Source organism: Pseudopodoces humilis, chromosome 25 (genome assembly GCF_049639895.1).
Source record: "Pseudopodoces humilis isolate 2021_Gansu_Grassland_sample_001 chromosome 25, ASM4963989v1, whole genome shotgun sequence".
Classification (NCBI taxonomy): Eukaryota; Metazoa; Chordata; class Aves; order Passeriformes; family Paridae; genus Pseudopodoces; species Pseudopodoces humilis.
The window spans coordinates 3,735,889-3,751,800 of record NC_142224.1 but is presented as its reverse complement, the minus strand read 5'-3'; the positions used below and the strand labels follow the sequence as shown (position 1 = coordinate 3,751,800).

General features: G+C 48.9%; 1 protein-coding gene and 3 non-coding genes across 4 annotated transcripts; all 4 read right to left on the bottom strand.

Annotated features, from left to right (window-relative positions):
- Positions 1 to 6,903: 6,903 nt before the first annotated feature.
- HSPA8 (heat shock protein family A (Hsp70) member 8) lies at positions 6,904 to 12,132 on the bottom strand. Its single transcript, XM_005528471.2, has 9 exons — positions 12,036 to 12,132; positions 10,857 to 11,066; positions 10,209 to 10,414; positions 9,967 to 10,119; positions 9,326 to 9,881; positions 8,846 to 9,048; positions 8,358 to 8,556; positions 7,857 to 8,089; positions 6,904 to 7,407 (listed from the first exon to the last, which is right to left on the bottom strand). Exons 2-9 carry the CDS (start codon positions 11,059 to 11,061, stop codon positions 7,222 to 7,224), a joined length of 1,941 nt encoding a protein of 646 aa, XP_005528528.1. The 5' UTR covers positions 11,062 to 11,066; positions 12,036 to 12,132; the 3' UTR covers positions 6,904 to 7,221.
- On the bottom strand, positions 7,683 to 7,779 carry LOC148182592 (small nucleolar RNA SNORD14). Its single transcript, XR_015774531.1, has one exon. It is a non-coding gene; the product is annotated as a small nucleolar RNA SNORD14 (small nucleolar RNA).
- LOC148182591 (small nucleolar RNA SNORD14) lies at positions 8,635 to 8,731 on the bottom strand. The gene has a single exon (XR_015774533.1). It is a non-coding gene; the product is annotated as a small nucleolar RNA SNORD14 (small nucleolar RNA).
- LOC148182590 (small nucleolar RNA SNORD14) lies at positions 9,119 to 9,215 on the bottom strand. The gene has a single exon (XR_015774532.1). It is a non-coding gene; the product is annotated as a small nucleolar RNA SNORD14 (small nucleolar RNA).
- Positions 12,133 to 15,912: the final 3,780 nt, after the last annotated feature.

The window sequence follows — 15,912 nt, the reverse complement described above, 5'->3', positions numbered from 1 at the left end:
TGTTATCTCCAGCAGATAAAAACGTACGAGCCTCTAAAGGAAGGGTTGAAGCCTCCTGGAAGTGGGAATAAAGCCTGGGGGAATGGGCAGGCTGGATGTGAGGAGGAGTTCCAGGAGGATCAGCAGCCAGGGATGATCCTGGAACCTTCCCTGTGCTTCCAGCCCTTCCCTCCCGCCCTGAACTGCGGGGTCGAGCCAGGTGATTCCCCTGTTATTCCTGTGTTTGGGACACGGGAAACATGAAAACATCCTCCCAAAAACCAAAACCCTTCCCTGGGAGCGTCCAAGGCCGGGTTGGATGGGGCTCGGAGCAACTTGGGATCGTGGAAGCCCAGGACAGGGGGTGGGATGGGATGAGCTTTAAGGTCCCTTCCAAGCCATTCCATGATTTCCTATCCACTGCCAGGAATGGTTTTAATCCCTCCTGCCCTTCCCTAACTCTGCTCTCATTCCCACACCCCCGCTGGATCCCCAAAAGCCCAGCAGGGCGGCGGGGGAAACTGAGGCACAGGCAGCAGGGGTGGGGGGAGGCAGCATCCATCCCTCCCCTGCATCCCCAGCTCGCTGCCAGCCTTCCTCCACGGAATTGCTGTGCTGGTGGCGTGCTGGGAGTGATTAGTGGGAGTGTGAAGTTATGGAGTGGGGGATCCAATCCCAGCCCTATTTGGAGGGGTGAGCTTTCCGCGGGTTTTCTCCCTGCCTGCCACAATCTGCACAAATAGGCTTTTAAATTAAGCAGTGATTTGGAATATAAGTGAGTGCATTTAAGCTGCTAAGAGACGGAAAGATCCTAATGGCTGAAATATTTGTCATATCACAAATAAACTGGCTGGATCGGGAGCCACTAATATAACTAATTTTTACCAAATCCTTCACTGTTCTGTGAGAGAAAATGAGGTCAGCACAGGTTGAGGCAACAGCAAATGAGCAGCTGCCAGGAGGCAGCACAGAATACTGATAAAGGACTCTGCAGGAACTGCACTGCCTGCCCACAGAAACAGGAATCACTTTGTTCAAATTAAGATATAGCTTCTTCCAGAGCATCCAGGGCTTTAATGGAAAGGTGCCAAGGAATACAGGCTTCCAATGGATCCGGAATACAAATGCGTTCCCAAGGCTCCCCACACCTGGGCTCATCCAGGTTTTATCCATCTGTGAGGTTTGGGGTGGGAGAGAGGGCAGGAGGGTGCCCTGGGGAAGCTGATGAGAGTCCCTGGGATTCCTACAGCTCCTCTGGGATTTTCCAGTTGCAGGAATTAAACCCTGACTTAATCACATGGAGGAAAAGTGAAAGTAAGAGGAACTGGCAGTTTGCTTTAACAGAGAAAACCAAGCCCAAATCCCACAGAGATTGTGCCAGGAGCAACTCTTGCACCTCTAGAGGCTGAGGAACCAAGAGGAACCCCCCCAGATCCTGGTTTGTGCCAGGACAAGGTGCTCATGTGGGGAATAACTCACTTTGGGAAGAGGGAAAAGCTCCTGTGCTTTTCCTGCCGTGCTCCAAAGGCTGCCCCAAACACTTGGGACCAGCTGGGATGCAGCCATGGCCTGGTTCCATGGGAAAAACATCAGAATTGTTTTCATTCTCATAAATGATTTGAGAACACTTTGGGAAAGGGAATTTTCTCCCTCCTTGACAGGCATGAGCAGCCTGTCTCAGAATAAGAGGAATATTTTGGTCATCATTGGCCCTCTTCATCCCTAAGTTCCAAATGAGTGGGAAAAAAAAAAGGAATTCCATGGGTCAAGTGGGAAACTGAGGCACAGAATGTGTTCAGAAGGAATAATGGAATATCCTAAATTGGGAGGGACCCACAGGGAACATCCAGTCCCACTCCTGGCCATGCACAGACACCCGAACAATCCCATAATATCCAGCCCCTCCTGGAGCTCTGGCAGCCTCGGGGCTGTGCCCATTCCCTGGGGAGCCCGGGCAGTGCCAGCACCCTCTGGGGGAAGAACCTTTCCCTAAAACCCAGCCCTGGCCCAGCTCCTGTCCTCCACTGTGACCCCACCATGGCAAAAAACAACTCAGATGGGGGACCAGGGTGTCCTGTTGTTATTTGGGATGGTTTTTAGTGCAGGATCACTCAGATACAACCCCAAATCCCTGTGCCACGGGAGAGGGGCTCTCCTGGGATCGATCCACAGCGAGGGGCACGGCGAGCACTTGGGAAACATCAGCCAATTTAAGTAAAATAAGCTTGACATGGATTAGCAATCGCAACAATTCCTAAATGGAACAGGAGAGGGGTTCATATTTGATAACCATTAAATGGTTTAATGAAATAATTATAAGCCAGACCCCTGAGCCTGGCCACGATCGATAGCCATGAGCTCTGAGCAGCAGCCTGACCCAAGCCCTGCCACCCTCCCAGCGCTCCCCAGCAGGCAGAGTGCGACTATAAATGTGATTGACACTAAAGTTGCATTAAAACACCCCCATCAAGGGCAGTAATAGATTAAGGGCCGCTGTGGCACTGCAGTGGGCTGGTCAATACCCTTTATTTCCTGCATCAGCCCCAATTTTGCCACCCTCCCTCGCACTATTAGTGGGAGTCGATGCGCTGTCGATGCCTGGCGCTGGCAGAGCTGCATTAATGCAGGCTCACAAAAGCAGGGAGCGTGGAATTATCACTTCACTCACTTTCAAATTACAGCCTAATGCTGTCTGCAGGCAGCTTGTGACACGTTAACTCTCGGCGCGCTTCGCTGGGGCCGGGCTAAATATTTCATGTGTAAAGATTGCAGGGAGATTTGATGGCTGGAATAAGTCCTGGTGCCCGGTGGGAAATCATTCCCAGGGAGAGAGGTGGGCATTGCTGGGGAAGCAGCAGGGGAGGGATGATGGTGATGATGAGGGAGAGTGGAAGAAGAGCAGGGAGGAGGAGGAGGAGGGAGCTGAGTGCCCGTGTGTGCTGAGTAAAGGCAGCGCTGGAAAGAAATCCACACCTTGCCCCCAGGTACCAGGATTAAGTGCCCTGTTGCTGCTTTGAAATGTTGAATAATCCCCCAAAATACATGAAACGTGTGCAAAAATGCTTTATTTATATATATGTATATATATTTATATACACATATATAAATATTTATATCTATACATATATAAATATTTATATATACACATATATATTTATATATTTATTTATTAATTTATTATTTATTAATTTATATATATAATTTTATTTATTTATATATATGCTTTATTTATATTTATTTTTTATTTATTTATTTAATATTTGTATTACATATATGCACTCTTTTTATTTATGTATTATTTATTTCTTTCATATTTATATTATATTATATATATGATTTTTTTATTTATACTTGTTTATATATTTATTTATTTATTATTTATATTGTATATATGTTTCATTTATTTCTATTATTTATTTATTATTTTTATTTTATATATATATACACACATACACACACATATATATATGCTTTATTTATATATATTGATTATTTATTATTTATTTATTATTTTTTATTTATATTTTTATATATATATACACACATATATAAACACACATACACACACATATATATGCTTTATTTATATTGATTATTTATTATTTATTTATTTTTTTTATTTATATTTTTTATATATAAACACACATATATAAACACACATACACACACATATATATGCTTTATTTATTTATATTGATTATTTATTTATTTATTTATTCTATATATTTTATATATAGACATATATAAGCACACACGCATATATATGCTTTATATATTTATTTCTTATTTCTTATTTCTTATTTCTTATTTCTTTATTATTTATTATTTATTATTATTTATTATTTATTATTATTTATTTATGTATTATTTATTATTTATTATTTATTATTTATTATTTATTTATTATTTATATTTTATATGTATATACACAACACACACACACATATATATATATATATGCTTTATTTATTTTCCACTGTGGCTCATAAGCCAGCCCATCACAGCCCTCTCCACAGGCTGTCATTCCTCAGATCCCAGCCCCACTTCCAGGCACTCCAAAGGCTCTGGACATCCCTGGCTGGCAGGGAAAGCTCTGGTTCCAGGCTGGTTTGGCTCCAAACCCACTAATCCCGTTTTTTCCCAGCCCCAAGGCCTGTGCCTTGGCTGCTCCTGGAGCAAAGCTCGTGGATTTCAGCAGGAACAAAACAAACCTGGATTAATTCAGGGAATGGAAAAGCAGGGATTGAACAGGAACAGGAACCCGAGGCTCAGCGCTCCTGCCTCGGCTGCATTTTGCCTTTAAATCCCTCCTAAAATGAAAATTTCCAGCCAGTCTCCATCCGTGCCTTTCCTCTCACCTTTCCTCAGGGGTTTTTATTTTATTTTATTCTTTTTCTCTATTTTTTGTTTATTTTGGCCTGAATGGGTTTTTAAGGAAGAGTTAACAGCACCTTTGTACCTGCAGGGGGTTAAGGAGTTCTCACTTCTCCACAGTAGGAAAAGGAAGCACAGCTTGGTTAATTATCCTTAAGGCCACTGCAGATTATTGATAAATTTGGGTTTATTCACCGAACTGGTTAATCCCAGTAAACTGTTTTTTCTCAAGAAACTCTAAAATCTCCTTTCCCTTGCATTTTTCAGGATGTGAAGGGAACAGAGTCTGATCCCAGAGCACATCTGGATTTCCTTCTCTCTAGAGCAGAGCACTGAATGGTTTATGATAAAGCTGGAAAATTAATTTGCAGCTGTTTTTTCCCACCTTTGCTCCTGGATTCCCTGAGGAACCCTCAGCCTTTCCAAGAAGCTGGATTAGGTGAACAGGGCTGCTTGGAAAACCAGCTTTGGCTTCCCAACAATGAAGCTTTTCCTTCTTCCCCAGTCCAGCAGGAATCTCCCTCAAGCCCAAATTTGAGCTGTATCCCAGGTAAAAATCAAGAATCCTCAGAAAACATCCTCAAAAGACACATGAAATAAAAGTTTTGTGTGTGTTACCTGCATTGGATCCTCAGTTCTGGCCCCCAGGGACAGCTCTGGGAGTTTCCAACCCAACCTGACCCAATTTCAGCAGAAGAAGGAAAACCTTGAACTCCACTTTATTAAGAAAGGAAGAAAAATTAATTCAAGATTATAAAGAAAAGGAATGGAAATATCTCAGAGTCTAGAACTTGAAATTACCCATGAGCTTTACTAAAAGCAGCTCCCCTGCTTTGCAGACAACTCTTTGTGTTTCCTTGTTGCAATCAATGCAAAAATCCCATAAATTTGGTTTAGTTTTCCCTCGTTTTTCCACCAGAAGTGCCTGGTGCTGTGGTTCAGGTGCTGCTGGGGCTGCAGCAGCTCCTTCTGTCCCCTCTGTGTCCCCCATGGCCCAGCCCCTGAGCTCCTCCTGTGTTTGCAGGATTGACCCTCCAAACCCTCCTCCCTGAGCCCCACCAGGCTCTGAGAGCCCCCAGGAACTCCCTTAACCCACAAAATACCCTAAAAATATCACTTTCCAAACCCCATTTCCACTTCGTGGCCCTCAAGGCAACAAAAACCTTGCACACACCGTTAATGGGAGGTGCTGCTCTGGCCCAAACTAAACACCATCAATATTTGGGGTGATGCAACAAACCCAGAGGGGTCCCAAAAAAGGGACCTGTGCCATTCCGTGGGCAGGTGCTGCTATCTGGTGGCCCAGCACCAGCAGTGCCAGCAGGGTCCCCAAACCAAAATGTATTTAAACCCTAATTCCCCCTCGTTTCATGTGATTAATTAATTCATTATTCCCCAGTTATTATTAGGGAATTCTCACGGCTGGCAGCATGGGGAAACTGAGGCACAGCCAAAGGCACCTGGATTGGGCTGGGACAGGTGAATTTCTCCAGAGGTTTGTCCAGGGCTGGTTGGGGGTTTGGGATAAAACAGGGATGAGCACGCAGGGATGTTTTTGACCCAAATTCAGCCCAGGGATGTCCCAGAGCTCGGTGGGGGCTGGTGCTGCGTGTGGAGCTGAGGATGGGGAAGGGACACAGGAGTTTTGGTGATGGATCCCAGCTTTCCTTGGAATGCCTGAACTCCTGCCTGTAAAGGAAGTGGGGAAAGAATTCCCCGAGCGCCCCTGAGGAGTTTTCATTTTACCCATTGAATTCTGTGTCAACCCCAGGGCTCAGGTACCAGACCCAGCCCTGGCACAGCCCAAAAACGACCTGAAGCAGCTGGCACTTGAGGGGAGAAGTTCTGCTGGGATCCTGGAGCAGGATTCATGGGAATAACTCCAGGGGAATAATTCCTTTGGAGGTGGGTGAAGCCCCACACTGCTCATTTGAATAAATATATTTTATGTATTTTTTTTATATTTAAGAAAAAATATTTTTCAGCCCTGCACTGGATCATCTCTCCCATGTTCCCTCAACCCAGAACTACGCATTTTCTGATTCTAGATGCAATTTAATTGTTCCTCCACTGGTAGTACATAAACACATTTATACACAGAGCAGTGTTTTTCATTGAAGACTGAGACATTGCCAGTTTTTGCTGAAAAGCCACCTCTCCCCAGCCAGCAAATTCTCCAACTCCTCACCTCTGAACCATGCTGCAAGTTCAGACATTTCAGCTGGCAATTCCCTTAGGAAAAACTCATTATCCAGTATTCAGATTTACAAGATGCAATTTACAGGCTGGTTTCATCCAAAAGGTCTTTTCCAACCTAATTAATTCTGAGATTTCCTGCCACAGGTCAGTAATAACCTGTATCAAAAATCCATCCCTAAATGTTAATTAAATGTTAATTATTAACTAAGCAGCACCTGGTTCCAAACCCCTTTTCCCACTTCAACACCCACCTGGATGATGCCCAGTTAAGCAGCAATTACTTGTATTTTAGGATTTTTCCCTTTATTTACTCTGGTCAGCTGGTACAAACAAGTGAAGGCAGAGACAGTGTGATGCCCATTAAATAGTTTTTATTCTTTAGGACATGAATTGCATTTCCACTCATTTACAGTACTGTAAAGTGCAATGGTATTCATCTCCCACCTGCGCACATTTTCAAGTATTTAAAATGCCCAGAAAAATGTTTTGTTCCATTTTGATTTAATTTTTTTTTCTTTCCTTTCTGTGTTTACAGCAGCTCAGTTATGGAGTTTTTAATCTGGCAAAATAAACCCAGATGTGCCTACAGGATTGGGTCCTTCACGCCAACCCCCAGCCAGGGGTCTCCTCCAACACTAACTGCTAGTGGAATGCATTTCCCGCTGTCCTTTAGTCCACCTCCTCGATGGTTGGGCCAGAGGAGGCTCCCCCGGAGGGAGGAGCTCCACCCCCTGGGAATCCTCCAGGCATCCCACCGGGCATCCCTCCTGCGCTCTGGTACAGCTTGGTGATGATGGGGTTGCAAACCTTCTCCAGCTCCTTCTGCTGGTGCTCAAACTCCTCCTTCTCGGCCGTCTGCAAAAGAAACAAAGAGCTCAGCTGCTTCTGTTTGTGGACACAGCCCAGGAGGGAAGCAGCACAGCCTGGCTGCCCCATTCCAACAGCCTGGGCTGGTTCAGCCCCAGCTCCAAGCCAGGCTTTATTCATTAAAGGCAGAATCTGCTCGGTTTTAGCATCTCACACTGCTCCTGGAGCAGGGAGCAATTCTGCATTATCCTGTAACAAATTCCTGCAAGGCAGCCAGCTGGGAACACGAGGGACTGGAAACTCTTTGTGCTCCCAAGCTGTGGTCGCTCAGACATCCAAGGAAGGTACTTGGACCAACACCAGTCTTTCGACTTCTGGTGGAAACTACGAATGGCTTTGGAATCTCTTTCATCACAGCAACCAGGGCTTCTCCTCCATCCTCAACTTTCCCTGTGGCTCAGCCAGACCCTGGGAACTGAACATGGAATGTGACATACCTGGTTCTTGTCCAGCCAGTTGATGATCTCATTGCATTTGTCCAGGATTTTCTGCTTGTCATCATCAGAGATCTTGCCCTGGAGCTTCTCATCTTCCACAGTGGCTTTCATGTTGAAGGCGTAGGACTCCAGGGAATTCTTGGAGGAGACCTTATCCCGCTGCTTCTCATCCTCTGCCTTGTACTTCTCTGCCTCCTGCACCATCCTCTCGATGTCCTCCTTGCTCAGTCGGCCTGCAGAGAACACAACTCATCAGTTTGGACTCAGTCCTTTTTAGGGAATCATCTCAAATTCCCAAACCTTACACACTTCAAATCTGGGGGGAGAGGAGGCCTAGAATGTGCTGTCTTACAAATTTGTTAATTACTGCAACTTAAAGGCTCACACAGATTTATCTGTGTGAAAACACGGTTACAGCCAAGTTCTGAGTAAAACACAAGGCAGAGCTCGACAGCCCCGTTTTTCAGTGCTCTCCCACCCCTCAGGAGAGCAGATCCTTACCCTTGTCATTTGTGATGGTGATCTTGTTCTCCTTGCCAGTGCTCTTATCCACAGCAGACACGTTCAGGATGCCATTGGCATCGATATCAAAAGTGACCTCGATCTGAGGGACTCCTCTGGGGGCAGGGGGAATTCCAGTCAGCTCAAACTTGCCCAGCAAGTTGTTGTCCTTGGTCATAGCACGTTCTCCTTCGTACACCTGAGGAGAAAAACCATCACACTGTGTCACTGAAATCATAATAATGGGTTATTTCATTATTATCCTGAAGGGATGTGGTCGCTCAGACATCCAAGGAAGGTACTTGGACCAACACCAGTCTTTCGACTTCTGGTGGAAACTACGAATGGCTTTGGAGTCACTTTCATCACAGCAACCAGGAATTTACAAATTACAGGAATTTAACACCTCTGGCCTAAAAATTATCTCAAGTACCAACCAGTGAAAGCACTGAGAGTGTGCTGTAACTACCCCAGAGCTCTCTGCTTACCTGGATCAGCACCCCAGGCTGGTTGTCAGAGTAGGTTGTGAAGGTCTGGGTCTGCTTGGTGGGGATGGTGGTGTTGCGCTTGATCAGGACTGTCATGACCCCCCCAGCTGTCTCAATACCCAGGGACAGGGGAGTCACGTCCAGCAGCAGCAGATCCTGCACGTTCTCAGACTTGTCTCCAGACAGGATAGCAGCCTGCACAGCTGGAGAGAGAGACACAGCATTAAAAACCCCACCAAATGTACCCTGTGAACCGTGCTGGTGGCACCTGGCTCGCTCAGACATCCAAGGAAGGTACTTGGACCATCACAAGTCTTTCGACTTCTGGTGGAAACTACGAATGGCTTTGGAATCTGATTCATCATTGCAAGTCCAAGGGGAATTCCTACAGCTTTGGAAAGCTTTTGTGATTCAGCTGGAAAACCCAGGGCCCCACACCAGAGCTTGCAGCACCAAGAGCTGCAGAGCTGCATTAATTACCTGCACCATACGCCACAGCCTCATCGGGGTTGATGCTCTTGTTGAGCTCTTTGCCGTTGAAGAAGTCCTGCAGCAGTTTCTGGATCTTGGGGATGCGCGTGGAGCCTCCCACCAGCACGATGTCGTGGATCTGCGACTTGTCCAGCTTGGCGTCCCTCAGGGCCTTCTCCACGGGGTCCAGGGTGCCGCGGAACAGGTCGGCGTTGAGCTCCTCGAAGCGAGCCCTGGTGATGGAGGTGTAGAAGTCGATGCCCTCGTAGAGGGAGTCGATCTCGATGCTGGCCTGGGTGGAGGAGGACAGGGTGCGCTTGGCGCGCTCGCAGGCGGTGCGCAGGCGGCGCACGGCGCGCTTGTTCTCGCTGATGTCCTTCTTGTGCTTGCGCTTGAACTCGGCGATGAAGTGGTTCACCATGCGGTTGTCAAAGTCCTCCCCACCCAAGTGGGTGTCCCCTGCCGTGGATTTCACCTCAAAGATGCCATCTTCGATGGTCAGGATGGACACATCAAAGGTGCCGCCACCCAGGTCGAAGATGAGGACATTCCTTTCAGCACCAACCTGGAGAAAACATCCATTTTCGTTACTCAGTTCTCAGCACTGCTCTAACAGTTTACACTGGCCAGACACAGTGACCCCTGCGTACCTTCTTGTCCAGCCCATAGGCAATGGCAGCTGCTGTGGGCTCGTTGATGATTCGCAGCACGTTGAGCCCTGCAATAGTTCCAGCATCTTTCGTTGCCTGGCGCTGGGAGTCGTTGAAATAGGCTGGGACAGTCACTACTGCATTGGTAACAGTCTGCAAAACAGAGCAGAAACAGCTCAGTCAGAGACATCAGTCCTCACACAGAATAACTCATCACATCTTCCTTTGGTCCCAAGACTCACCTTTCCAAGATACGCTTCTGCAATTTCCTTCATTTTGGTTAAAACCATGGAAGAGATTTCTTCCGGGTAGAAACTCTTTGTCTCGCCTTTGTACTCGACCTGGACCTTGGGTCTGCCAGCATCGTTCACCACAGTGAAGGGCCAGTGCTTCATGTCAGACTGGACCACAGAGTCATCAAATCTGCGCCCAATCAATCGTTTTGCATCTGGAAAATATGATTTAACCATATTAGTAAGTCACTCCTAATTAAAAACTTAGAATTCTTACTAAAAATACAGAGAATCTTCAATCGCTATCTCTTGCTTAATATTGTTACTGCCATATGATTCAAGTGCAGACACTAAGTTTCATCTCTTTGATGTGTACACAGTGCTATCACTCAAATACTGCAAATGCTCTGCCATAAACCACATTGTGACACCCAAGATTATTGAAGACTATCTACCCTGGAAAACTTGCTGTATGACAAATACTTTTTTAAATACCTTTTTTCCTACATCTAGTAACTTTTAACTTCCAGTTAAACAACTGTATCCAGGTTAAAAGTAACTTAGATGCTTTAATTTCTTTGAGAAAGCTTTAGCCTTGCTGCTAACCAGGAAAAACCTCTTTGATCACTCCCAAGTGTGCCAATCCTGCAGCCTTACCAAAGACTGTGTTGGTGGGGTTCATGGCCACCTGGTTCTTGGCAGCATCACCGATGAGCCTCTCTGTGTCTGTGAAGGCCACGTAGCTCGGTGTGGTGCGGTTGCCCTGGTCATTGGCAATGATCTCCACCTTCCCATGCTGGAACACTCCAACACAGGAATAGGTGGTGCCAAGATCAATCCCGACAGCTGGTCCCTTCGACATCTTGTCTGAAAACAAAAAAAGGGGAAAAATAAGAATATTTTAGTTAAAAGCGAAGCTGGTATAACTTGCCAAAAAAAAAAAAATAAGTGGCTATTTAATCTTTTAAATTTTGAAAGGCAGGCGACATGGGGCTGGGAGCACCCCGGTGTAGTGAAACGTGCGCTATTGCAAGGAATTGTAACAGGATCCTAACCCGCTCTGTGAATTCCGGATGATCCCTAGAATTCCATCCCCGTTATCCCACGTGGCCCCAGCAGCGCACGCCGGCTGCATTCCCCGCCTCCGCCGCTGGGCGGCCCCCGCACCACGTGGCGCGGGACTCCCAGTCCCAGAGTGCCCCGCGCCTCCCGCGCAACGTGACCACGGCGGCGGGGCGTGCCCGGGGGCTGGCGGGAAATGGAGTCCCCGCCGGGCGGGCCGTGTGCGCTGGCACAGCCCCAGCCCCGTGCGACACCGATCCCCCCCTCCTTTGAGCCATCCCTCCCCCACATCCCACACGTGGCTGCTCTCCACCCACGCGGCTTCTTCCTTCCTCACCGCTGGGCACTGCAGCACCCGCTATGCCCCGGCACCGCCCCAGGCCGCCCCCCAGCGAGCCAAGATCGCCGCTGCGCCTCTGCGGGCCCTCCCCTCTTCTCCCCTCCCCCGTTTCAATAAAAATTAATGGGGGCGGGGGAAAAGAGCGGAGTCCCCGCTCCTCCCCCTCCCGCGGCGCATCACACTTAGGAGAAAAGCGTACAAACGCCGGGTTAAAAAAAATGCACCGCAGCCACCCAAAATGAGCCTGTACTCGCCACCCCCTCCCCGTTCCCGCAGCAGAACGGTCCCTCAGGACAAAAAACCAGCCGGGAAGGCCCCCAGCCTTTTCCAAGCCGCCTCAGAGCTGCCTTCAGCACCCTCCGTACACCACTCCACAGCGGCTACGTCCCTCCATGCCCTCCCCGTGCCGCATGGCGTTCCTCCAGCCCCGTTACCTGCAGTCCGGCCCGGTCTCTCGTTCAAACACTGGGCAGGCTCACAGCTCAGCTCCGGCTCGCTCAATGCCCCGCGCCCGCCGCGCCGCACTTTTATACCCGCCCAGAACCTTCCAGAAGGCCACGCCTCCCCCGCACAGCTCTGACCACTCAGCGCTTGGATCCCGCCCTCCCACCCGCCAGTGATTGGTCCGTGCCGTGCGTGACGCGCGCCGGAAGGGGGCGTTGCGCGCCGGCCGGCCCCGCGTTCTCGAACCTTCATGCGCTTTCCCCGCGCCCCCCCAAACCCCGCGGCGGGCGCGGCTTTCCTCGCGCCTCGACCAATCACAGCCCGCATATCCGGTGACGACACGGGTGGAGGGCGGGGCGCAGGGAGAGGGCGGGCTTTTCAGCCAATCGTCGCGCTGCGCGCCGGATCCTTATTTGCATATTTCGCAATGGGGCGGGAGGGGCCAATCGGCGCGCGGGAATGGCGGGTGATTTGCATAGAGGGCGGTGGGGGAAGGAGAGCGGCGGGCAAGGGGAAGCGCAAGATGGCGGCGCCATGAGGGGCAAGCCTGGGCACGGCCCTCAGGGATCCCCCTGTGCCCCCGAGCCCCGCTGTGCCCGCCGAGATCACTCCTTCTCCTCAGGAATGGCGGCATTCCCCGTTCTCATGCTCGCAGCCATTGCCTGGCGTTTCCCGCGGCGTGTTCTCAGTAAATCTCTCAAGTACAATAACCAGCATCCTCCATGTTCCCTTCTGCAATTCAAAGGGACGTTCCCAGGTTTACCCCCGCGCCCTTTTTCTCTCGCAGGAAGCCGTGTTTGCGGTGTTCTAAACACCGGAACTGCTTATTCCACAGAGTAAAAGCCCCTTCAGCATCTCCACACTTTATAATCCATCCTAAATGTCCCCATCCATCAGCAGCCTCAGTCCAAGCCAAGGGCAGGCTGTCAGCCCTTGGTGTGTCGGTGCTGCTCGCTGCATGGATAATCCAGCTCCCAGCGCGGATTTATTGCCGTGGGAAGGGAAATGGTGGAAAACCGTGGGGTTTTTGGTGTCCTTTGGGATGAGGGGAGCTGGGCAGAGGCCGGGAATCACCCGAGGTCACGCTCAGGGCTGTGACCTGCACCCAGTGCAGCCAATGTTTACATGGAATAAAGGCTGAGTGGAAAAGCCAGGAGCAGGGAACACAAACACAGAGTCCTGGCCAGGCTGGGCTATACTGGGAAATCAGGCAAAGGAACTTCCATTTAAAGGGGTAAAAACTGCACAAAAACAGCATTTCATGTTCTCCCAGGTTGACTTTAGACAAAAATGCTCTTGGTAGCACTTAAAAGTCCAATACAGGAACAGATGTTCCTTGTGTCTCTCTGTGATAATTTGCTGTGTGCAAGCCACATCCTGAGACAAGGGCGGCCACATCGCTTTCCGTGGCAATTTGGGGTGACCTCGGTGAGGGGACGTGATGCAGAGATCTGGCTCAGCTGGTGACCCAGTGCCAGCCGCCATCCTGTACCCCAATAACACCCTGCACCCCTCTGACACCATCCTGCACCCCAATAACACCATCCTGCACCCCAATAACATCCTGCACCCCACTGACACCATCCTGCACCCCAATAACATCCTGCACCCCACTGACACCATCCTGCACCCCAATAACACCATCCTGCACCCCAATAACATCCTGCACCCCACTGACACCATCCTGCACCCCAATAACATCCTGCACCCAAATAACACCAGCCCTGTACCCCAATAACATCCTGCACCCCACTGACACCATCCTGCACCCCACTGACACCATCCTGCACCCCACTGACACCATCCTGTACCCCAATAACATCCTGCACCCCACTGACACCATCCTGCACCCCAATAACACCATCCTGCACCCCACTGACACCATCCTGCACCCCAATAACACCATCCTGCACCCCACTGACACCATCCTGCACCCCAATAACATCCTGCACCCCACTGACACCATCCTGCACCCCAATAACACCATCCTGCACCCAAATAACACCAGTCCTGTACCCAAATAACACCAGTCGTGTACCCCAATAACACCATCCTGCACCCCAATAACACCAGTCCTGTACCCCACCAGTGGCACAGGTGCTGGCCCCATGGGAGGTCACCGCTGTCGAGCCAGTTTGTGGCTCCTGTTCCTGCTCTGCCATGCACAGGGCAGATTTTGAGGTGACATCGAGGACAGGGTTTGGAGCTGGAATTGGGGTGCAGAAGGTTGAAGGCAGGACAGGGGAAGGGGTGCTGTGTCAGGGAGCACCAGCTGTGCCTCTCGTACAAACCGTGGTACACCTGGCCAGGTAAGGCGTGCAAAACTTACTCCACCCTGTCCAGAGTCCAGGCTCCTGTGCTATTCTGCTCCAGGGTTACTCCAGAGATGCTCCTCAGCGTAACTCGCACTGAACCCATCTTACTGTTGGCCTTTGGGGTGGTTTTTTGAGGTTTTTTTTTTTTAAAACCATGGGCAGAATTCCGGTAGGACCTAAGAATAGCACCTTGGGATGCCACAGTGACATTTAGATGTGCAAGCACATTTCACAGAGCAGGCTGAGAGCAAGGGGAGGCAGCCTGAAACTGCAGTGAGTCAGTGCAGGGAGGAGGGCAGTTTGCAAATGACTCATTCCATCAGAAATTAGAGGCTGTTAAACTGGACAAAAGGAGCTCATTAACTTGATATCACAAACATTAAAGCTTGGCAGGTTGGACGGGGTTTACTTTGAGTATTTAGTGTGGAGTTTTTTTTCTTTCCAAATTGTGGATTGAAACGTTACTTTTGGGAGTGAATTTAGGATATTAAGGATCTAGCACTGCTTCTCCTTTCAGTGTTTAAAACAGAATTGGGAGGAGAAGGGAGGTTATCAAAGGCATTCCTCCTGCTCACCACAGCAGCATTTATTTATATAAAACTTTTGCATCTGCTGAAGCTTGAAAATCACACATTTCCAAGGCCCTCCCTTCCCTTTCCCACGGGGTTCCCCCTCTCTCAGTGTGTCAGGACAAACTGCTCGGGGTTAAGAATAACCCCAAATTCCTCATCCTGTACAAAAGTCTGCAACTGCACCTCTCCTCTCAAAACGTGTCACCTAATCAGGGTTTTTAATGTCATCAACTCCACCGGGAGCAGGAGCAGCGTTTGCTCTGGAATTAGGGACACACCCGTGAGACCACTGTGTTATCACCCTGCTTTGTTTTAAATACTGCCTCATTAATGTTGCAATTTTTGCTCCCAGATTTCAGCAAGGAGGATTGCTGATGTCTGGGCACTTCTGCAAAACACCCTGGGGGGAAAAGAAGGCTGAGACAAACCAACCACCAGCTCCCTAAATCCCATCCCCAGCTCCTTGGCTGGCTCCAGAGGTTTATCTGCAGGGATCTGAAGTGGCTGAGCACAGCTCAAGGTTTCCTCCTCACCTCAGAGCTCATGAGGAAAGCCAGGCACGTGGGCTGCTTCAGCAGGAAGGTCACAGCAGGGCGAGGATGAAGCCACCAGGGCTTGTTTTGCTGGCATTATTTATTTACCAGGTTGGCTTCCAGCACCTGCATCCTCAGCCAAAATATCCCAGGTGAAGTGGCCTCGTGGAAGATAAAACCACTTTTACTTCCATGTGTCACCCCGGGTTTCACATCTTTTGTGAAATATCACCTAACTTAGAGTGAAAAATATCCAGGAAAAAAAGCCCAGCTTCCCCACGCTTCCCATGCAAATATGCACATAGGCCTGCTTAGCTTAAAAATGGTATTTTTAACTCCATCTTTTTTTTTCCCCTTTGGATTCAGCTTGACAGCATGAAGTACATCACACCACAGAAAGTGGTACGAGTTGAGTTGAGCTGCAGCACTTCAGCTGCAGCACCTTTA

Bases quoted from the DNA above. Each gene is read 5' to 3' on its own strand.
- HSPA8 (XM_005528471.2), bottom strand. From the start codon at position 11,061: ATGTCGAAGGGACCAGCTGTCGGGATTGATCTTGGCACCACCTATTCC. The intron at 10,415-10,856 runs GTAAGGCTGCAG...CATATTTTCCAG, and splicing joins CCCCACCAACACAGTCTTTG to ATGCAAAACGATTGATTGGG. The intron at 8,090-8,357 runs GTAAGGATCTGC...TGTTCTCTGCAG, and splicing joins CACCATCACAAATGACAAGG to GCCGACTGAGCAAGGAGGAC.